We start from the raw sequence: 23,465 nt of genomic DNA on the forward strand, positions 1-23,465 counted from the left end.
GCGGACAAAAGCGTCGCCCTGTGGAAGGCCTTTGTTGAACCTTATGACGTCAGAGGTTTCATACCCTTCCTTTGTTCTGGCCGTGATCTTCGTATTTTTTTTTTTTTCACACAGTCTCGCCACTGTTCTTACACATCCATAAGGGGAATTTTTTTTTATTTTTTATTTTTTTTTTTTTTATTTATTATTATTATTATTATTTTTTTTTTTTTTTTTTTTTGATAAATATTTGCCGATTTCCGAGGAGTACCGATTTCCAGATTTTTTTAATTTTTTTGCCAGGTCTTTTTTTTTTTCATTTTTTTTTTTTTTTTTTTGATTACGTTTATCTTTTTTTTTTTTTTTTTTTTTTTTGATTTTTTTTTTTTTTTTTTTTTTTTTTTTTTTTTTTCTGGCCTTTTTTGATTTTTTTTTTTTTTTTCTTTTTGGATTTTTTTTTTTTTTTTTTTTTTGCACAACTCGCAATGTATATTTTATTTCAACATTTTTTAATTTTTTTTTTTTTTTTTTTTTTTTTTTTTTTTTTTTTTTTTTTTTTTTTTTTTTTTTTTTTTTTTTTTCATTTTTTTTTTTTTTTTTTTTTTTTTTTTTTTTTTTTTTTTTTTTTTTTTTTTTTTTTTTTTTTTTTTTTTTTTTTTTTTTTTTTTTTTTTTATTTTTTTTAGCCCTTTTTTTTTTTTTTTTTTTTTTTTTTTTTTTTTTTTTTTTTTTTTTTTTAAAATTTTTTTTTTTTTTTTTTTTTCTTGAATTTTAATTAAGCTTTTTTTTTTTTTTTTTTTTTTTGTTTTTTTTTTTTTTTTTTTTTTTTTTTTTTTTTTTTTTTTTTTTTTTTTTTTTTTTTTTTTTTTTTTTTTTTTTTTTTTTTTTTTTTTTTTTATTTTTTTATTTTTATTTTTTTTTTTTTTATTTTTTTTTTTTTATTTTTTTTATTTTTTTATTATTTTTATTTTTTTTTTTATTATTTATTATTATTATTTATTGTGCCTCCCAAGGGACCAGTTATTAATTTTACCCCACCATACGTTGGACAGCAAAGAGCAAACTTCCGTCGGATTGACCACGAATTCGACCTCTGTTTTCAGCCTTCTTATTTGCCACTCACATCAGACACACCACAAAATAGATGTCAGATGAATTATAATCTTTGATTAATCTATATAAAATGGTTTAGTTTGGAAGATCATTTTATTGAGTGTAATAGAGGGAAGTCTATTGTTACACTTCTTTTGGCTTGAAACTGAAATCTCGGTTTGAGCAACCACATTTTCATCACTGTTTTGAATTAACCCTAAACACAACTTCAAGTAAACTCAATAAATTTAGAGATGACGATTCCTTGCAATGGTCAAATCTTTGGCCTTGGTCCCAGCAGATACTGCAATGTTGTAACAGGCTCCACCAGGGGTGGCACATCTCCTTCCTACAGAAAACATAGCGAGATAAAATTTAATCCAGTTACCCTGTTCCAGATTATTAAGAACTAAACGTTCAACACATTTCCGGGCAATTTACTGACTTAGCACCCTATTTTTTGCCGAATGTGCGTTTTGACCGTAAGGCCATTTTGGGCTGAATAAAAGGTCATAGTAACGATGACGTCAACAGCAACGCCACAAAACAATGATCTGATTGGTTAAACAATGACAAATAATCGTACTGCACCCAGTGAAGTACATTTCTTTGACGTAGCCTGCAAACAACAACGTGAATTTCCCAATTTGAGGTTTTTGTTGACAACGCGAGCCAACAATAGTGAATCTTTCATTCACTATCTATCGCCCAAAACCGTTCGGTTTAATCCATCCACTTACGAATTACTTTGCCCGTTATCTACACTTTGAACGAGACTAAAAATACTAAAAGAGGCATTGCCACTCCTTTTGAGGAGAATTAATACTCCAGAACCATTCAAATAAAAGCTATCGCTCGCTTTTCTTTTAGAAAAAATTTGTTAGTGCACTGAATTCAATTTTTGTCATCTAGTTGAAAAAAGGGCCAACATTTCAATCGGGAAGTGATATATTCCAATTATCAAAAACATTTCGTATGGATAGACTTTCTAGGCGAAAATCATGTCACAATCATACGTAAGGCAGGGTAAAATTCAAATGGCTTGTAACAAATGTGATTTCTTATGAATCAAGTACAAGTTTAGTTTACCAACCAGTAATGACCTAAAAACAGCAAACTACTTTGACAGTGCCCTTTGAAGATAGACAACGTCCTATTTTGAAGTGACGTTTTCGTTGCAGTAGCCTTGGTCGAAGATGTTTCGCGGCAAGATTTTATCCTTGACCCAGAAGTCTCGACCTTCAATTGAATGCGGCCTATCAGATGACAGTATTTGTATTTCGAACGGTCAAACCTGGCAAAAAATGCACACCTTGGTCATTGCCACGATTTGCATTTAGCATGAGCAATCCCTGGTGCGTCTTTCTTGGCTTAGGACCAATCAGAGGCCTTGTGGTCATTCGGCGCAATTTAGGGACTGGATATTATTTAGCGCGATTTGTATGCCATAAAGTTCAATTAACCGATTTTCTCGTGTTTTTTTTAACGGGAACGATTCCTCATTCCTGCGAATCATATCCACGCCAAAACCCAGCCTCTCGAGGGCTGAGACGTCTTCAGGGACTACTTTAAAAGGGATTCAATTTCACTCCCTCATATGATTGGAGCCTGTGTCTTAAGTGACTGGTTCATCAGAAACCCTTAAGGGTTAAAATGGTTCACAGCTTCCGAATATTCAGTGCGAACTGATTGATTGACTTTGTTTCAGTGCTAAGTACCATATTTGGGAACCTCTCGCTCTTGTTGTTCCATAATATGGTACGTAGCAAATTGAATATTCAGAAGCTTGTTTCCCAGCACACAAAGGGCCGTTACACGTTTCAACCCTTATGGGTTTCTGATATCACTGAAAAACCTCACTTTAGCTGCTGGCTACGAGTCCACGAGATAATTTTATATACTTTAAACAGTGATTGTTACCTCCATTTTACCTGACAGTGATTCCCTGGTGCTGAGGACTTCACATTTCGTTCCAAACTCAGTGATTTGGCAGTCCCAAGGCAAGGATTCAAAACTGATGAAAGTGCACTTCGTCCTGTGGCACACAGCAATTCGCGACCCAGAGCCATAAATCGTGGGTTGCCTGCTAGGCCAACTATAACAGTGCCAGGCTTAACGTAATTCTTCAGAGCTCGGAAATAAATCGGATGGTCATTTGCTGGAAGAAGCATAAACACCACTATGTCAATATCTTGCAAAGCAACTCTTTCACTTTTTGTGATTAGTGAAGGCTTAGACGAGATGCGAGAAGGTGTTTCAGTCGATGGGAAAGTAACCTCGATGTTCCTCGAACGTATCGCAGAATTCCACTGTTGCGCTACATCGTTACTCAAGCAAAGAACTCGAACGCTTGTCCCTTCCTTTGAAGATGCAATTCCAGCTAAGACATGCGCCCCGGCGTCACTTCCACATATAAGCAGCTTAGGAGTGGGTGGGGTTTTTCTGCCCTGCTGTTAAGACAGGAACTCATGCTGTAATCTCACAAGACATCCATAATTGAACTACTTTATAGAATTGCACAAATGCAAATGACAAAAGGAGCCTTATTTTGAGACTGTGTTACGTCACTTTTTGCTTCAACAGGCCGGAAAAGAAACTTAAGGCCACCGATAGCGCTTCGCAATAATGGCCGCCACTGATCTACTTTTTTGGCTCCTCACTCAATTTTTGGGTGACGATCAAGTAGAATACCTGCGCAGGAATCTTCGCCCAGACGGGTAAAGTCCACCTGATCCAAAAATATTTTTCTCCTTTAAAAAGGCATCCTTCAACTGATCGAAGCGCATTGAACCTTTTATTTCTCTTTTTACGAAATGTTGATTTTTCACAAGCGTCAAAACTTAAACAAGACAATAAGAACCATTTGTTTCTAGACCAAGTCAGAAGAGGCACTGGTCTACGCCTGATTTGACGTCACGAACTGATTTCCATTGCATTAAGTCTTTGTAAAAGTGGTACAAAGTAGTTTGTGACGTCAAATCGAGAATAGACTTATGCCCCTTCTGAATCGGTCATAAAACAACTAGTTAAGTTTTGAAGCTTATGAAAAAGTCATCATTTGGTAAAGAAGAAAAAAAAACAGAAGGTGTAATGTGTTTCGAAAAAAGGGGTAAACGGGAATTTATCGAAAAAATGTTTTTGGGTTAGGTGCACTGCTAATGAGTGCTTTTGTCAAAAAGGAGAAATCGTTTTGTCTTCCAGGATTAAAACCGATTGTGTAGCATCTCAGATCGGAAAAAGAACATCATTACATCGTAACCATTGTCTCTGTTTAACGCCGGTTTCGTAAGTTTAATTTGAATAGCTTCTTTTATCCTGCGTTTGAAGGTGTTAACTTCGGTTGATAGTACTTTTGTCTTATTTGGGTCCACCGAGTGGCCCTCAGGCGACAATGCTCGTGAATAGCTGATGAACTTCTTGATTGGTGTTCTTTTACTCTGATTTCCAGAGAGAGCGGGCCGTTTCGCCAACGTACTCCTTGTTACACTTCTCACAATGGATCTGGTACACAGTACCGCATTTCTTGAGATTGACAGTTGTGTCCTTGACACGTACCAATTGTGATCTTAGAGAATTGACGGGTTTATGAATAAGTGTAACCTCGTGTGACTTGAAAGCTCTTTGCAGGCGTTCCGAGATTCCTTTGATGTATGGCGTTGATGCATAGTATCAAACAGATGACAAAAAACGTACAAAGAACTTGAAATGCCCCAAGTTGTTCCCGCACCCGCGAGTCCAGTTGTTCCACCAATGAGACCAGTTGTTGCAGTACTTATGACACCAGTGGCCCCTGCACTCTGGCACAGAGCAAATAGACTCCCAGAAGCGACATATCCACCGAAGAACGAAGACTGCACAGCCGCTGCCGCCGATCCAGCAGCAACGCCTGATGCTCCGAACCCAAAAGCACCCAAGGCAGCTGTTGCTATAAACCGAGCAGCTATTACGCCTACAGCAGCAGCTCCAACGCCTGCAAGTCCGGTAATTGCCAGCGTCTTTGCAAAAAAGACCCTTTTCCTTCTCCTCCTCCTGGTTGAAAACACAAAACAAAGCTGAGTAACTGGGTGTTAAGGAATCTCAACCACAGGTCTTTCCGCGCGTCAGCGCCATTCTAAGTCTTACGGAAATTCGACATCTATGTTTTGAATGCGAAAACAGTGCAAATCTACTGTTATCCTCGAATAAAAACAGTTGTTGATGGCTGAAAACAGTTTTTGATACCTATGTTTCATTTACCTTTTTCTCTAAAACCTTGTTTTGGTCGCCAAAAATGGTACAAGCAAGTTAATAACACGAATTTGAGTTTTTTGATAGTTAAGCTGACGTATGGGAAGTTGCCATGGCAACACGAATAAACATAAACAGCCTTTTAAAATCGGTTTTTGTTTATTTGCAGAAAATCTGGTCGTTAAATGTTCTTTATAATTTGCATGCACCAAGCTTGTAACGATGCTCACAAGTTGACACTATTTTAACATAATAATTTTTGACAGAGGATCTTAATTCTCCCTTGTGGAAGGTTCACTGGAATATGTAGAATTTCCTCTGTTAAAGTTCAATTTCTTTTCAATACGCCAGTTACTTATTCCTAAACTATTTTCGCGCCAAATTTCGTTAAATTCTAACGAGTGGTTCTCGAGGAAACAGGCGTATTTCCGAGAAAGCTATCCGCATTCAATCGCATTTTTTTTAAAATTTCTACGCATGCGCTGCATATAACTGGGTTCTTTCGACAACAAAGAAAAATCTGCGAATTGCGGAGTTCTTTGCATCGTTACCTTTTCTAACATACATTTCTCATAAAAGACTAAAACCATCAAAACACTTTGTTCAATTATGAGGAAAAATAGTACAGAGAGCATTGAGCAACTAAAATGATTGCTTTGTCGAAGTCATGTTTATTTTTTTGCAATCCTTGCACGCGCGCTGCATTGCCTTAGAAAAAAGCGCGCGCGAAAACTGTGTTTGACGACCTTAAACATGTAAAGAAAGTATTGTAGCTATCCGAAGTAATTTTAATTTTGGCGAAAGTTACCATGGTATGGTTAACAACAAAGAGTATCTCGCAACCATATGCCTTTGCGCGTGTCTTTTACACTTAAGTGTGCCTAACCGGCTCATCTATTTTTTCTTTGCCCCTACAACAAACATCTCGCTATTCACACCTCGATGTTTCACGTATTATTAGATGTAAAGATACCTAAAGTTAGCAAAAACCAGCTGTCCTTTTTGGTCCTCAACAAAGTTGAGAGAGGTATGGGTATGGGTTTATTCTCGATCTGACATAATCATTACGTTCAAGTTTACGAAATGTTTTTACAACGGAAAGAAGTTTGTGACGTCAAACCATGAAGGAACCTTTGCCTCTCTAACCTCGATCTTAGGTCAAAATGAAAGCACATTAAGCCAAGTTTTGCGTTAAAAAAGGTTATATTAACCATTTTATTGCAGTCTCAGTGAATCAAGCTGGGCAGAGTTGCTTTTCTAATTAAAAAGACTACAAATCAAAGAACAACAAATCATATCAAAATATTGGTTCTTGCTGAGAAGGGAAGATCATAGTGCTCAATTGAAAACATGTCAGACCACACACAGCATCAAGGCCGCATTCGAACACAGGCCATAATGATAAAAAGGTGAGTGCTTTCACCACAGCACTCATGGAGACATCTACCTGAGTAGCGTGAAAAGGTTTGAGTTTAGGTGCACGTAAATAACTATGCTGAGCATGATGGTCATAATGATTATTATAAATAAATTTTCAAAAACATAGCCTATCCCAGAAATTGCGAGTAAAATAATTTCTCCTGCATATATAGCTGTGGAAATCAGAATAGAGAGCATTTAAATATTTTGTGAATTTGACAAGACTTCCGCATAATTTGCTAATTTCCGCACGATGCCTCATAATTCGCACTGAGAGCATAAGAGCATAATAAAAAAGCTGAGACTTTGTAATAGTTTGTTTCTTAAAGCTTTAAAACGCCACACTTCAATGCAAGTTTAACTCTCAAATCGACGAAACGGCCTCGAATCAATTGTAACGTGACAGGACCTGAAGGGCTTTGTAGCCTGCCTTAAATAAGTTTTTACCATTCTACCCGAGTGGTATGGTATTTATGAAAGTCGTCTATTGGTGCAAAACAAAAATAATAGAAGGATAGAAGATCCCCACAGAAGAGCTAAAGTTGGGGGTTGTACTGTATGCTGAGCTAATTAAGGCTACAATATTCTTCAACATTCAATAAATAGTTCACTGCAGAGATAGATCCCTTGTGTTTCACTTAACCAACAACAAATATTTATTATAAAAAAATTAATTAAGAGTACAGTCTGCCTATTGTTTGTCTGTGTGCAAACGACTTTTTACCAGTGCAGAAGATGGGTTTAAACCCTAGAACCAATAATCGCAGCTACAAATAAGCAAAGAAAAATCGCATAATTTGCCGAATAAATCAGACAAGCGATGCCGCATAATTAACAATTTTTTTATCGCACTTTATCAGATGCCCTGTTTCATTACCAATAAATAGTAACGACGTTAAACATCGATGAGGATGACCGTGACGACCATGACTGCTATTATTATCATTATATATTACCATTTGCAGATGGATCGTTATCTCCAGGCTTAACATCATATTCTTCATCTTTTCCTCTTCTTTTGCTTCTATTTCTCCTTCTTCCTGTAAAAGTATAATAAATCACTGGTTTCAGCTGCATATATCAGCAATTCCTTTACTGTTGTGGCTGCTGATTGTTCATTGCTTGGGTCAATTCAATAAAACTTTTACACGTGTAATTTACAAGTGTAGCTATTGTTCTCAGACTCTAAAACAATGGCTACACTTGTAAATTACACGTGTAAAAGGTTTATTGAATTGACCCCAGCACTAGAGTGTGGCGTTGTCCTGCATCATGAAAGACTCCATTCTCGTCACCACAGCCGTGGATCGACCCAAGGCTCTGGGAAACTGTGTAGAAGAGCATGCGCTGTGGGGTTCTTATACTAAGTAGTAAGTAATTTTTAAGTAAGTAATTTTATTTAACCACATATCGCATATGAGCGATAGCTCGTTTAAATGCAAATGTGTCATAAAAATTACAATGTGATAATTTAAATAATCTTACATGTACAAGTAATGAGTGAGAAATAAGAAATAAAAATTAAATCAACTGAAATGAATAATAACCGATTACAATAATTAATAATTTAATAAAAGAAAATATTGGTGATTAGACTGTCTATTTACAAAACATACAATTGCAGTCATACGATGAAGACAACTGTATGTTTTGTAAGTTCTTCCGAAATGTAGAAAGGGATTCCGACATCCTTATTTTGTCTGGTAGATTGTTCCATTGTTTACTAGCCTGGTACGTGAAAGAATGTTGCATATAAGATGAGGTTGGTCTTGGAATAACAACCTTAAGATGGCCCCGTAGGCTGTAACCGTTGCTACGCAGGATAAACCTTTCCCGAATGCAGTTCGGTGCCTGGCCATAAATACTTTTGTATACGAGTATCAGTGCTTGTTCTATGCGTCGGTGTTCCAGGCTTTTAATATGTGCGATGTTAAGTAACTCTTCATAAGCAGTCGATTTAGAGTGATTAAGAAGAAGTCCACAGAGCGAATGCGTTGGTTGACTCTAGTTTTGCAGACAGACCTTTACTTAGACCTATGAACAGTGGTGATGCATATTCAAAATGAGGCAGAATAAATGCTTTGTACAATTTAATCATAATATCTAAGGGTATAAATTTACGAATGCGACGAAGAATTGAAACTTTTGTGTTCACTTTCCGGCAGATTTCTTTAATATGTGCTTTAAAAGAGAGTGAATTGTCGATGATTACTCCGAGGAGCTTGATCTGTGTGAAACGTAATCCAGTTCATTGCTGTCAATAACAAAGGGCGTTGGTAGTAAAGTTGCTCTGTTAAAGACGATAGATTGAGATTTACTATGATTGATCGCCAGGAAGTTCTCTTACGAAACCAGGAGACGAGTAGACCAAGGTTTTTTGTAGGTTTATTTGCAAGGTGGATGGACAAAGGCTTGAAGAGTACCCCGTAGTGTCATCGGCATAAAATCTTAAGGAGCACGAAATATCTGAAAAGTTCGCATCATTCATATATATATTGAAGAGAAGGGGGCCCAAGATTGAACCTTGAGGAACTCCACTCTTCATAATTTGCCAATCTGACAAATTACCGTCTATCTTGACATGTTGCTTTCGATCAGTCAAGTAAGAACATAAAAGTTGTAGGGCGTCTTCAGTTACACCATACGCTGACAGCTTTGCAAGAAGCAAATTATGGTTAATAGAGTCAAATGCTTTGGAGAGGTCTATAGTAATTGCTGCAGAGTATTCGCTAGAGTCTAAAAATTTTCCCTAATGTCTTCGCATGTCTTGAGAAGGGCTGTTGTACATGAATGTCCTTTCAGGAAACCAGACAAATTCCCACTGAGAAAGTCAAGAGAAAACTCGTATAGCTGATCAAAGATAACTCTTTCGGCTATTTTTGAAACAGCCGATAACACAGATACAGGACGGTAATTAGATTTTAGAGTCTCGCTGTCTTTTTTATAGATCGGAGAGACAATGGAAATTTTTCCAATCTGTAGGCCAGGAGCTATTAATGATGCACCGATTGATTAATTTTGTAAAGAGAACCGAGAATTCCTGGCTCAGCAAGTTTCAGCAGGCGTGGAGAGATTCCGTCAGCACCGGTGGCTTTATTAATTTTGATACTAGAAAGTATCCTTCTGATGTAGGAATCCCGAACAGGAGTGAATGAAAAGCTCATTTGTCCTTTAAATTTCTGTTCAATGGCTATAACACTGGAATGAGTCTTAAACTCTTCTGGCTGTAAGTTGGACATGTGGGTAGGCCTAGGTACTGCATGAATGAAATAATCGTTGAAAAGTTGGCGACATCAATACTGTCAGAAATGAGGCGTCCATCATCTTCAATCAGTTGAATATGGCCGTTGCCTCTGTCTTTGCTTGGAAGTAAACAATGAAATTTCTTCCAAAATTCCCCAGGGTGTTCGGAGTTTGTGGATACATTAATGCAGTATGATTAAAGGGCGGAACGTTTTAAAGATGTAACAAAGTTCCGTTGTTTCCTGTAGGCCTCCCAATTTTCAGATGTTTTGTTCTTAGTAAACTTTCTGTGTAAACGATTTCTTGTATTTATAGCCTGAATAATTTTTGGTGTCATCCATGCCACAGTGTTACCGCGTACCCAGTTTCTTCTTAAGCGGTGCATGACGATCAATCACTTCAGTGAATAATTTATACCAGTGCGCCCAGATGTCGTTGATATCATCGTAAACTAATAAGAAATAAGCCCTCTTTTTGTTTTTATCTTTCTGGTAATCTTCTTTTGCAATTCTCGCCACATTTTCCGAAGTTTACCCGTGGATCTTTGTAGTTCCCTGTAACTGGACAATTTGTGTTGACTATTTTATCATTATGTTTCGATTCGTATTTCAATTTTATTTTCTATTGCGGTCTTCTAAATGTTTGTTTTACATTTTATTTTATTTCTAATGGATGGTTTTTCGTTGCGAATAAATTATAAAGGCGCTCATAATATTTGGGTGGGTAAGACCCACGCGACGGGTAGAACACAAGAAAACTCATTCCATATCATTAAATAACAAAACCTGCTATTGTTTTATATATCGTTCTGAAAATTTTCTGATAATTGGCATGTGCTGGCCCTGTATGGCTTTGAATTCTGAAGTTGTTCAGTCCTCGTTCATTATAATGATTTTGTTCCTCTTCATCATAGCAAAAACGTGAAGCAAGGCTAGCGACAAAAAATCTCTGTGACTCGTGTACAGTATGTTGCCTAGTATCCGACGGATACTGGGCAACATACTGTACCAGCCGATAAATTTGAATGTATTCGGAACGTCATCAAACAAAACGGAAATGTTAATCGTTCGTCGTTTTCAGAGTAAAACAACGTCTTTGGCTTTTTAATTTCGTTGCAATATTTAACTGAATATTTTTTTATTTCATCTGTTGGGTCAGGAAGCCTTCTTTGTCGGGTTCCTGAGAACGTATCTATTTTGACTTACGTTGAATTATTTACACAATCGCGAGGTTGAGCGGCCATGTAATTGAAAATCTGAACATCCATGAGCTACAAAAACAGACTTGCGAATTATCGCAAATCACAATGCTGACATACGACTTAGCTCTTTCTGCTAAGGAAGGAAAATTATTGTAGTTTTAAACCGTGAAGTGGTCGGATACTAGGCAACATACTGTACCAGCCGATAAATTTGATGTATTCGGAACGTCATCAAACAAAACTGAAATCATCTCCCACTAAAAAACGCAATAAAGGGCCTGGGAGTCCTATAAAAATTATATATTTAGTTTGAACAGGAAGTATGTGCCTTACGTTTTCAGATGATGCCTCGCCTTGCTTACACGCTTCGTCTTCACTCTCGTCTGCCATCTTAGTTGGACAAGTTGAACACAAGAGAACCTTTGCACTCAAGTGTTTATATCAAAGCGCAGTCTGTAAAAGGCAACACCGCTGATACGTAAGGACCCTCTTTCCGCGATGACATATATTTAGTAAATATTATACGCTCCATGAAGCGTACATTGGGTTGCTTGTGATATGTGTTACACAAAAACAGAAGGCACTGAATTGGGTGGTTTGAACTGCAGCGTTCCAGTTAATTTTTGCAAGTGGGGGGTCATTAAGACCATTTGAGGTCATCCACATGTCGTGGCGGCAGAGGCCCTTTGGCTCAGACGTTCACACCTTTAATTATTTTATAATGTCCTATCCCATTTTGAGATATTTTAGTTTTTTAAGCTTTGGTAATAAATGCAGTTTAAAGATAACAAAACACTCCCTTGAGTGAAATTTACTCGCTTCTTCTTTAAATAAATAGTCTGCTAAAAACTAACTGCAAATTGCTCTAACGGACGTTTTCCAGCATGTCATCCATGTCTTGCAGTTGCACTAAGCAAACGTTTATTGCACACGCTCAGGAAGGACTGAAGGTGTTGTTTCCGCTTCATAATTTCTCTTATTGTTAGTCAAATCTGATGCCAGGTCAAAACATTGTTTCATTTTTGGTTTTACGTTTGCACAAAAAGTATCGTAAAAGCCAGGAGTTAACATAAAAAGACAAGCCAAAAGACAGATGATGAAGGCAAAAAATAACGAAGTTTTTATACATAGCTCTGAATCGAATTTTCATCAAAAGATTAATGACAATCGATCGTAAAAACACGAAGATTTCTGGAGTCTCTGGCTTGTATGATGTTTTGTCAGAAGAAGAAAATAATGTTAATCGTTCGTCGTTTTCAGAGCTAAACAACGCCTTTGGTTTTATAATTTTGTTGTAATATTAACTGAATATTTGTTATTTCATCTGTCGGGTCAGGAAGCCTTCTTTGTCGGGTTCCTGAGAACGTATCTATGAACGTATCTTCAGGTTGAATTATTTACACAATCGCGAGGTTGAGCGGCCATGTAATTGAAAATCAGAACAACCATGAGCTACAAAAAGAGACTTGCGAATTATCGCTAATCAGAATGCTGACAAGCACAAAAGCAGAAGAAATGGTTAATAAATATGAAGTTTGTTACTATCTGAATGTTTTTGGGTTAGAGTAAAGGGATATATTGTCAGGCAAATGATGTAATTTCATGACACTCAAAATTCGCAAAAAGCGTGAGTTTCCTGTAAACAATCTTCGCACTAGCAAGCCGTAGCAATAAGTTGGATTAACCAGGAAGTTAAAGAAATTGTTGGCTTTCCAAATAAATTTCAGTTTACATACAATGACCAAATCATTTGTCAGAGAAATAAAATTCCAGTCTCCTCGCATATCACATTTCAACGCATGTATGCAAATTTGTTAACTCATTTTCACTGCGTCCCGATTCCCGCGAAATTTCTCTTCTTTCAGATATTAACAAAAATATTATTTTTAGTAAGCGTTCCATCTTTTATGTTCAAATAACCGCTAAAAATAAAGATTTTTAAACTATCTATCCGTTGATATTTATCATAATTTAATATCTCTGTCAAAATTTGCACAACAATCAAATCCATAAAAATAAGAAAGGCACGGCACAAATTTAGCTCGCATTTACCCTCTTCGTCCCCCGGTTGTTCCTGGAAATTCTCATGCTTAACACAGGAAGTTTTAGTTATTGTGAAAAATGCTTTCTAATATTCGTTAGCAATCATCTGTAACTGTTATTAGTAACGGAGGGCCTGGATTAAACGCAAACCTTTCTCATAATAGGCTATTTCCGAGTTCGCTGTTTGTCTCGGTTTTCAAAGTGAGTCCTTGGTGTTCAAACTATTGAAATGGATAATGAGTTTGATTTTGCATGCGAATAAGCAACTAATTTCCATTTGAATGGTTGAGCACCAGGACTCGCTTTGAAACTGAGGCATGCAGCAACTCGGAAAGGGGCCATTCTCCTCGTGTCCGCCAGTACATACACGTACAATGCCAAGTAACCAGGAGTTCTGGCACAGGGTTGCCACAACACTACATCCCAACCTAACCTCAAAAGTACAGTCCAGCAGTTCATAACCTACTATAAGTACTTTACCCTAACTATGAAAAACAAAAACAATAACAATGTCATGATGTGCATTTGATACAACTGCACCATCCAGGAATAGAGGTAATCAGTATCTCTCTTGAGTTTCGGTTGTCTTGCAGAGCGCCTGAAATCTCTAGTGCTTGGTCTTCTCCTTCCTCAGGCAAGGTAAGAGGTACCTCTACAGTCTTAGGGGTTTCCTTTGTCTCTTCTGGTGGGATCGACCTGTTCAGGGTGCATGCTCCTGCGGCTCTTCCCATTCTTCAGCCTCATGGTGCTTTTGTACGTCAATATGCAGGGGAACCTTTTTAAGGAATTTTGCATTCCGGATCACCCGTTTCCTGGTCTCCACTTGGACCAGCTCAGAGGTATCACTCCTTTCCTCCTTCAGGATTACATAGTTATTCCACTGAGTTGGTCAAGGTTGCCACAAATACAACATCTCGCATTACCAGATCATTATGTCGAGCCCTTCGTTTTCAATCAGCATAATCACGTAGTTTTTCTTGAAAGCGTTGTACTTTTCTTCCGGGACGATTCCTTTTTCCGGCTCTAGGACCACCGTTAACTTGGTTGCGATTTCTCTATTCAACATCAGCTTTGCATGTGTCATACCAGTCCCGGCATGAGGAGTGGATCCTGTAGACTTGTAGAATGTCAGACAGGACCTCGGTCCACAAGAAGCCATCAAGTTCTGCTGCGCGGATGCTGTGTTCCAGGTATCGATGGAACCTTTCTACCAGTCCATTTGCCTTCGGGAAGTACGGAGACGTCCAACAGTGTTGAATTCCATTTAACTTGAGAAAGCTTTCAAACTCCTCTGACGTGAACTGGGGTCCATTGTCAGAGAGCAGTACCTTCGGGTTTCCAAAACGAGCAAAAACCTCGGTGAGCAAGAGATAATCTTCTCACTGGTGGTACTCTTTAGGATCGTTGCCTCTGGCCATTTGCTCCTGTAGTCTACTAAGGTAAGAATGTAGATTTGTCCAGGGAATGTCCAATCAGATCAATTGCACATTTGTCCTAGCAATGTTCAGGAAAGGAAATGGGCCCACACAAGGACAGAGAAAAACTCTGACCTTGTGTGGGCCCATTTCCATCAGTAGGGCTAACGCTCACATGGTTCATATGGGATAAAAATCTAGCACTCCACATTACACTCTACTCAGTTAAACTCTGTTAAAATATAAGTGCTACACGGCCAACGTTTGTATAAACGTAACCTTTCCTTGTATCTATCATTAGAACCTATCTAAAACCTTAACCTAAACTTAGTCCTTTATGCACAAATAATCATAAAATAGAAGGCACATTGTCGGATTAAAAGAGAAAAATATGTATATATATATATACATTCTTTCCTTTTGTAAAAATGGCCCCCCTATTGTTTTTTTTTTCTGTCAACACCTTTCTGATGAGAAAACAAAAGGCATATTTATATCATATATACTTTGAAGTTGCAACGTTTTCGAAAACGGGTATATATACCCGTTTTCAACAACGTTGCAAATTTGTTTGAATTTCACCAGTTTACCCTCTTTCTAGCATCCACCATACCTTTTCTTCTTTTTTTTTTGTTTTTTGTTTTAATACTTGAAAAGAATAAGGTATGTGAGAAAGGCAGTATCTTAACAACTTAACAACTCAGTGTTATTTTTTCCTACTAGTAACTGAAAGAACTGCTCCGGGTATGAAGATGGTGATTACTAGTCAGTTCATTTTCGAATACCTTGAAGAACAGAGCAGTTTCGCCACATATCTCAACTCAAAAGCCAAAAACAAAAACAAAAAGTAGAACGTAAATTACTTTTGGAGAAAGTTACGGTAAGAGGGTTTCACATGACGTCATCGCCGCCATGTTGTTGGACGAAAACAAAAGATCTCTCATTAGCTTCTTTTGTTCGTCCACCAGAAGTCGTACTTTTCTCTATTTTGTTATCGGTGTCTCTAGAGGTTGGTTGAAAACCTCCTTTATTTCATTACTTATGGCTTGATCTTTCAGTTTTGAAAGGTGTCTAACGAATTTATAATTGGATAATGTTTGTTGGGAATATTGTCTTTGCAATCCACTTTGTTCTGGTCTTTTATATACCGGATCCGAGATAATTAATGTCCATAAAACAAAAGAACAACGTGAACATAATAATAGCTAATTACAAGGCCTAATCGCAATAACAATAATTCTTTTGTCCTTCCGCCATTTAGTCCAGTATATGAACGTCTACCTCAAAACACTTGTTTGGGATTTCTTGTCATCTCTACAAAGCCACGAGTTATTCTCAGCACCCTTATGCAATAGCGAGGAAGCATGAGTAGCACTTTACTCATTGTTTTGCTTTTAATTCTTCTCGATATCGGCCTTGCTGGCATGAACCACGTGTACATGGCGAAGCATTCGAAGGCTTAAATGACTTAAGTGAGTCATAAATTTTGGTTGGTTCGTGGTTGTTTTGTTGGCCGGTTTACAGACCACACCTCTTTGCGATGGCTCCCCGTAAAATATTAGTTCCCGTAATGAACCTTTAAAAAAATAGGATTAAAAAGCTCCCGGATGAGTCAACCAAATACTGTTCAATTTCCCTCAAATAACTTGTGGGATTTTTTTCGTCAATTTTGAATATTACTTTTGTTAAAAGAAAAACGCATTGTTCTTTCAGCGTGAAATATATATGCTTCGTGTCTCACCTTTCTGATGAGAAAACAAATGCATAATATATCATATATACTTTGAAATTGCAACGTTTTTGAAAACGGTGTATATATATAATATATATATATATATATATATATATATATATATATATATATATAATTGTTATAGAGAACGAGGACGGACAAATTTGAGCGAAAAAAAATATTTACATACAGTAAAAATTCTAAAAAATGATAAAAAATTTAATAAAAAGACGTTTCGGTCTGTGACCTTCATCAGTTGCAGTGCAAGTGAATAGTAAATTACAATTTCCTTAAATATGTTTGCAGTATAAAGATAACAAAGCATTACAAAGATGATTACATGACAGGGCGTGATAACACATATTCGCAAAAAATTAACAAGCGATGAACAATCGGTAATTACTACGCGTGAAACCGATGACAATACGAAACGAACCCACGGAAAAAAGAAAACAAAAAAATACAAACATACAAATAAAATGAAAAACGAAGAAAAGAAAAGGCTGTCGAGTCCACTGAGAGTGTCAAGAAGCTAGCGTTAAAAATAAAAGGGCGAGAGTTAAAACAAAATTCCCAATCAAACCCCTGAAACCATGCCGCGACAGGGCACAAAAGGCGCCCCGAACTGGGCCCTTAAACAACAATATTGTAATAAATTCCCGATGGGCTTCGTGCAAGAAATGTCGCCTGCAATACATTGGTTCTACAACAACTGACTTTAGAGTTAGATTTCGCAACCATAAGTCTGCTATGATTTATTTGCTGCACTTCTTATATGATATACTGTATTTTTGAATTTCCTTTACTTGAGTAAGAACAAATCAAAATAGGATGGTCATAGCCTATGTGGAATTTTAACATGAAATAGAAATACGCAGTGTAACCAAACCATATGATTTAATAATATTTAATGATCTAAAAAGTGGAGTTGAATGTTGATCAAAATTTGAAAAGATAATAATTCTCACACCTTTTTACTGCAAAATATACAAGGGCTGAAGTGTGGTTGTATATGCATTACCCCATGAAAGTAATGCCATAGGTGAGGAAAGGATAAATTAGTGAGTAATAGAGATTAATCAGGATAGTAATATTTACATAGTATCGCAGCTTTGATAGTATTCCAATGCTCCTTTTAATTTTTTTAATAATAGGTTTCCAACTAAGATTGGAAGCGATAAAAACACAAAGGTATTTTATACAAAAATCTCTCTTTAAATAATTGCCATTTATTGTTAAATCAAAATTAGGTATAATTTCTCTTTGAGGAGGATGGAAAACAACAAAGCTAGATTTTTCGACATTCAAGGAAAGTTTCTTAGTGCAAAGCCAAGAATGAACATTATGAGCACACCATTTATAATAGCCTGTAAAGAGGACAAACTTCTATGCTCCCTGAATAAATTATTATCATCAGCAAATAGATGAAAGTCAAAGAAGTCAGAGCAAGAGTGAAAATCATTTATATTTATCAAAAAGAGTATTGGACCAAGAACCGATCCTTGAGGGACAACACGAGAAATATTACAGGAATAGAAGTTGCATTATTCACAAAGGCTGTCTGCTGACGATTAGGAAGATAAGATGTAAACCACGTTCTGGCAATACTACGTATGCCACAAAACTCTAATTTTTTTACAGGTAATAATATATCATGATTTATTGCGTCAAATGCCTTAGAAGTCAAGAAATATACCGCAAGAGAATACCTTTTCATCAATTGCTCTTTGAATTTTATCGACAATTCTAAGAATGGCATGTTTCAGTTGAATGGCCCCTCCTAAAACCAAATTGATTATCAAAAAATATATTGTTATTCTTCTCTAGAAACTTTAATGATCTATTGCACATTAATTTTTCTAATAGCTTTTTAAAAACAGACAACAGAGATATTGGGTGATAATTAGATAGACTTATCTGAGAGCCCTTTTTATAGACAGGTATTACAGTTTGCCAATTTAAAGTTATCAGGCACCACTCCACTCAAGAATGAAGTATTGAAGAGGATTTCTAATGGTCAAGATATCACACTTTAAGAATAGTTACCGGAATGCTAAAAGGACCAGTAGCTTTGCTAGATTTTAGCTTAGTAATCTCTGCTTCAATCTCATCTGCTGAGGTTGGAAAAATATAAAAACTATTGCGTAATGGGCAATTTAAGTATTCAATGGGAGATTTATTAACAAGTGGTATTGAACTGGCTAGATCTTTTCCAATATTAGCAAAGTAATTATTAAATGCTTAGCAATCATATGTGGGTCAGTCATGACACGGTTATTACTCACAATTTTTGCAGCTCTTCTACTAGTCGGTGGTTTAAAATGAATTATTTGTTTAATGCCACTCCATACTCTTGCACTGTATCATTTACATTTTTCAAAAAGTAATTATTGTAATATTGTCGCTTGCTAAGCTTAAGCAAATGATTTAATTTATTTGTATAGTGTTTAAATTTAATATAATAATATGAAGATTTAGTCTTTAAATATTTTTTTATGCAGACTGTTTTTAACGCGAATGGACACTTTAATTGCACAAGTCATCCATGGCTTGCTCTGAAATTTTAGATCTCTTTTTGATAGCTGTTTCAATGGGATGTGTTTATCAACTATACCAGACACCTTGGAATAAAATGAATCAAACATATTAGATGGATTAGAATCTGAACTAAAAACAGTATGCCACTCAATTAATTGCACTTCTTCTATCAGTGCTGTTTCGTTGAATTTAGAATAATCTCTTGTAGAAGTTTTAATATTTGAAGGTAAGGAACCAGAATTACTAAAATAATAAAGTTAGGGAGGTGATCAGTAAGGTCATAAACAATATTACCACTGATAGTGAAAGGCTCAATTGAATTTAAAAATATGTTATCAATCAAAGTTGCTATGTGATTGGTTATTCTGATAGGTTGTAGAGGAGGGGGTTGAAAAAATAAGGAGCCAAGAGTGTTAATGAAATCATCAGAGAATTGATTAGAATCAAGGAGATTAATATCGAAATCACCCATTATTAAAGTGTATTTCTCCTGAAAATGAATTTGTTCAGTTGTCCTTTTCCTCCACATATCAAGTTAGATTGACAATCAACATTTATCTCAATCCACGGTGCTTCAAAATCTGGTTCAGTAGTTGTAAAAATTTGAAAGAATGGAGTAAGTTAAATTTTTTCTTACATAGAAACCGACACCTCCAGCATTAGAGAGGCTAGGTTGAGAGATAAAGTCATACCCTGGTAAATCTATATTTGTTAAAATATCTTTGTCAATCATAAACTTGGTTTCTGATAGCCCAATGACAGAAAGAGAAAACTGTAGTTCGAACAACATATGAGCAAAATTATCATAGTTACCTTGGATACTTCTAATATTACAATGTAAAGCAGAGAAGGACCTTGGGTCCAATGAACCTTCGTAGATATCACGATTCGAGTGGAAATCGTGTGTAGAATAATAATTAAAATTAAATTCAAAAGGCATATTATGATGTCAGCATCAGTTAGATGAGGAATTCTAGACACAGGTGAAGCTATCTTAAGATAAGGGAGATTTCTATACTCAGTGACTGTATCACATAGCTCAGCTTGATTAGAATAGCAATTTACTTCTACGCATTTGGAGCAATCAGAGTAAGTGGATCATTTAAAAATGTACTATACTTATCTCAGTTTGAGTTTGTTGAGATCAACCTCACTTCTAATAAGCTTAGCTGGGTTATCCTTGTTGTTCCGTAGAAATATCTTCCCATTTGATGTCCAGATAAAGTCATAACTACAGTCTTTCTTAACCTTGAAAGCAGCATTGAAGAGCTCTTTATTTCGTTCAGTCAAACTCTCATTTATTTAGATGTGATTCTCCTCTTCACGCAAACCCAAGGTCTTAAGTGGTGAAGGCATGGAGTTCATTTCTCTTACGATAATAAGCTTGTTTTGTACTGCGTCGCACAAATTTCACAATTATGGGCGAAAGGTGGCGTTTCCCTTTATACTTGGAGCTTATCGGTAAGCGATGACTAATGGAAATATAACTGATCGATTGTAGCCTTTAGGGCGATAATTGTGCATCAAGGACATCTTCAAGCTTTCTTCGTAAGGGGCTCGTCCCCCATATTGATAAAAAGAAGAAAAAAATTCAAATACTTAAACACAGCTACAAAAAAGAAAACTTGACAGATTTACGGAGCAAAGTAGAACGCCATCTTTACTGTCCGACCACGTGTGGCAAAAAAACTGTACCCGTCCACTTTGAAACTTTAGAATATGCTTATTTCGTACTTAAGCTACAAATTTCAATTAAATTTGACTGAAGAAAAAAGGTCACATTTTTGGTTTATTTGACCTTTAAAGGGATTTCTACAATGTTCAAAATGCAAGGCTGTAAAGTATTGTTGTCAGAATTGTCAGAGGAAGCACTGGCAGGAACACAAACTTGTGCGCGCTGCAATTGCCAACCTGTCCAACAAGGCAATGCAAGAGAATGCGGACCCCAGCAATAGCATCTTTTTTAGTCATATGACACCGAAACAGTATGCCACTGTGGTGGGATTGGTTGGGAAAAGATTTACTGTCATGGGAGAGATTAATGGCCGGATGGTCAGGTACTTTGGGACACGAGCGCCCAAGTATGCGGTCATCTAAGGATAAATTGGCTGTCCCCTTTCTTGTTACTGAACAGTCGATGGACTCCCCGTTAATTGGGTTTAATGTGATAGAAGAGATTATGAAAACGGTTAGAAAGAATGAGGTACTACACCAGTTAATTACTTTTAGTTGTACGGGCCTCGACAGCAAAATTAAGATCATGAAGCAGAGCATTACGATACCTCCGAGACAGAGTCACTTGCAGGGCAAATGCGGGACCAATAGAAGGTTACATATAATGTATCCGATTTATTAAAGAAAATACAAAAAATTGTAAAAAAGGCGAGGAAGCCCATAAAGAAACTATAAGAGCTTATGAAGCTATGGGCTTCCTCAAATTAGACTAGGAAATTAAGTTTAAGATAGCACTGGGACGTAATACAATATATTATTAAAAAGACGAAAGAGTGCACACACAGACACATTTATCCACAAAAATACAAAAGCGTAAATACTTCGAAGAATTTGATGCTACTAACGATAAAGAAAAAATCTTTTGAGGTTTTTGCAAAACTGAGCGGTAGATCCAGACGACTTAATTTGACTGTCGAGAGAATTGAAAAATTTAGGGCCTTGGAAGCGGATTGAAAATTTTCGTATATTAGTTCGAACTAATGGAATATAAAAATTGCAATTGGATGAGTTTCTAGTATTATAAGGATGAATATAATTAGCCAGTGTAAACATGTCATTAAATGAATTCGGAAGTAAACCTTTAGAGAAGAAAAGCATAAACTTGCCTAAATGAAACAAAACAACATCACTGAATTGTAAAACTTCGAGATCTCGAAAAATAGGATCTGTATGGGAATCAAAGGGAACTTTAGCAAAAATTTTAATTGCTTTTTTCTGGAAAGTAACTATTCTTTTTAAGTTAGAATTGTAGGTCAATCCCCACACAGAAACGCAGTAAATTAAGTATGGATAAATTAAGCTATAATACAAAATACGAAGAGAGGCTGTAGAAAGGCAAAAACTTGACCTGTACAGGATACCAATGGACTTTGAAATTTTTCTCGATACATTTAAGATGTGAGGTTTCCAAATCAAATTTTCATCAATAACTACACCCAAAAATACAGTCTCTTTTGCTTGCTCAATCGGAGAGCCATCTATTGAAAAAGCAAGATCGTATTTTTGTCTTTTTTGTCTAGGTTGGAAAATCATAAGTTAATAGAACGCTTGTTTGCTCGACACCAATCAGATACTTTTGTCATTTCGAGGTTAAAAGTTGTAGATAGAGTATATATCTTTATGAGAAAAAAAATATTCGTATCGTCAGCAAAAACTTTAAATTCTAAAACATTTGACACATTACATAAGTCATTAATGTATATCAGAAACAAAAGAGGGCCCAGAATTGACCCTTGCGGTACGCCGCACCTAATCCGTTGAGACAAGAGCACAAACTTTTAAACTCCACATACTGTTGCCTATTACTCAGATAACTACGAAACCAATTGAGTGCAAGACCCCTGATTCCGTAGTGTTCCAATTTTTCAAGCAAAATATTGTGATCTATAGTGTCAAGAGAAAATGAGGGGACAGAGAGGGAGGATCTGGGCGTTGGCCGGGATATGTCATGTCCACAAAAGATATTTTCAGACGAGCGCAAGTCTTCGTTCTAGCGGAAGTCTGTCTTCCGAGACGTCCGCATGCAGTCTTGCCTCGCTCTCAGGTTCTTAGTGAAAAGAGAAAATGGCGGCGCACGTTGGAAGGCTGATGAATATTTATTTTCTTTCAGACATCAGCCCGAGGTTGGCCTGCATGCGGACGTCTCGGAAGACAGACTTCCGTTAGAACAAAGACTTCCGCTCGTCTAAAAATAACTTCCGTGGACATGACATATCCCAAGGGCTGGACCGGGAGCCTTCCTCTCTGTCCCCTCATTTTCTCTTGACAGTGTCAAATGCTTTAGACAAGTCTATGAAAACACCTACCGTTATTTCTCTATTATTTATTGCACAGGATATTTTATGGGTAAAGTTTGGTTAAAGCATAAGAGTTTAAATGATTTTTACGAAAACCGAATTGAGATCAATTGAGTGTCCGATAGTATCTTGTGCCTATCAAGGAAACCTAGTAAGCGTTTATACATAATTTTTTCTAAGATTTTCGAAAATGCAGGTAAAATTGAAACCGGTCTGTAATTCGTAAATACATTGTGGGCACCAGATTTGTAGAGAGGAATAACACGAGCAATCTTCATCTCGTTAGGCACTGCCCCGGTAGTAATTGAAAGATTGAAAATGGTTGTTAAAGGACTAAATGATACAATTGATACACTCTTTTATTGTACCCATTGATATATTATCAAAACCTGGGGCAGCACTTGAACGAAAGCTATTAAAAATATCTGTAATTTCTTCTTCGTTTACTAACTTTAGGAAAACGGAATTAACCAGTCGTTCAGGCAAAAATGGGAAAAGGAATTAAGAGACCTAGGGATTTTGCTGGCTAGGCTAGGTCTAATGTTA

General features: G+C 36.5%; 1 protein-coding gene across 2 annotated transcripts; it reads right to left on the bottom strand.

Moving 5' to 3' along the window:
• Nucleotides 1-3,203: 3,203 nt before the first annotated feature.
• LOC137974293 (uncharacterized) lies at nt 3,204-11,598 on the bottom strand. 2 transcript variants are annotated; one of them, XM_068821174.1, is made up of 4 exons: nt 11,494-11,592; nt 7,673-7,756; nt 4,798-5,099; nt 3,204-3,228 (listed from the first exon to the last, which is right to left on the bottom strand). In XM_068821174.1, the coding sequence occupies exons 1-4, from the start codon at nt 11,548-11,550 to the stop codon at nt 3,222-3,224; spliced, it is 450 nt and encodes a 149-aa protein (XP_068677275.1). In that variant the 5' UTR covers nt 11,551-11,592; the 3' UTR covers nt 3,204-3,221. The 2 variants fall into 2 exon arrangements, 1 of the variants encoding a protein (XP_068677275.1); XR_011117414.1 differs by lacking the exons at nt 3,204-3,228; nt 4,798-5,099 and adding an exon at nt 6,613-6,744 and having other exon boundaries at nt 11,494-11,598.
• Between the last annotated feature and the right edge of the window lie 11,867 nt (nt 11,599-23,465).

Source organism: Montipora foliosa, chromosome 10 (assembly GCF_036669935.1).
Source record: "Montipora foliosa isolate CH-2021 chromosome 10, ASM3666993v2, whole genome shotgun sequence".
Lineage (NCBI taxonomy): Eukaryota > Metazoa > Cnidaria > Anthozoa > Scleractinia > Acroporidae > Montipora > Montipora foliosa.

What these genes read in the sequence shown, in the direction of transcription:
- LOC137974293 (XM_068821174.1), bottom strand. Translation starts at nt 11,550, where the DNA reads ATGGCAGACGAGAGTGAAGACGAAGCGTGTAAGCAAGGCGAGGCATCA. An exon ending in GCGAGGCATCATCTGAAAAC is followed by an intron (nt 7,757 to 11,493) that starts GTAAGGCACATA and finishes ATACTTTTACAG; the next exon opens with GAAGAAGGAGAAATAGAAGC. An exon ending in TAACGATCCATCTGCAAATG is followed by an intron (nt 5,100 to 7,672) that starts GTAATATATAAT and finishes GTTTTCAACCAG; the next exon opens with GAGGAGGAGAAGGAAAAGGG.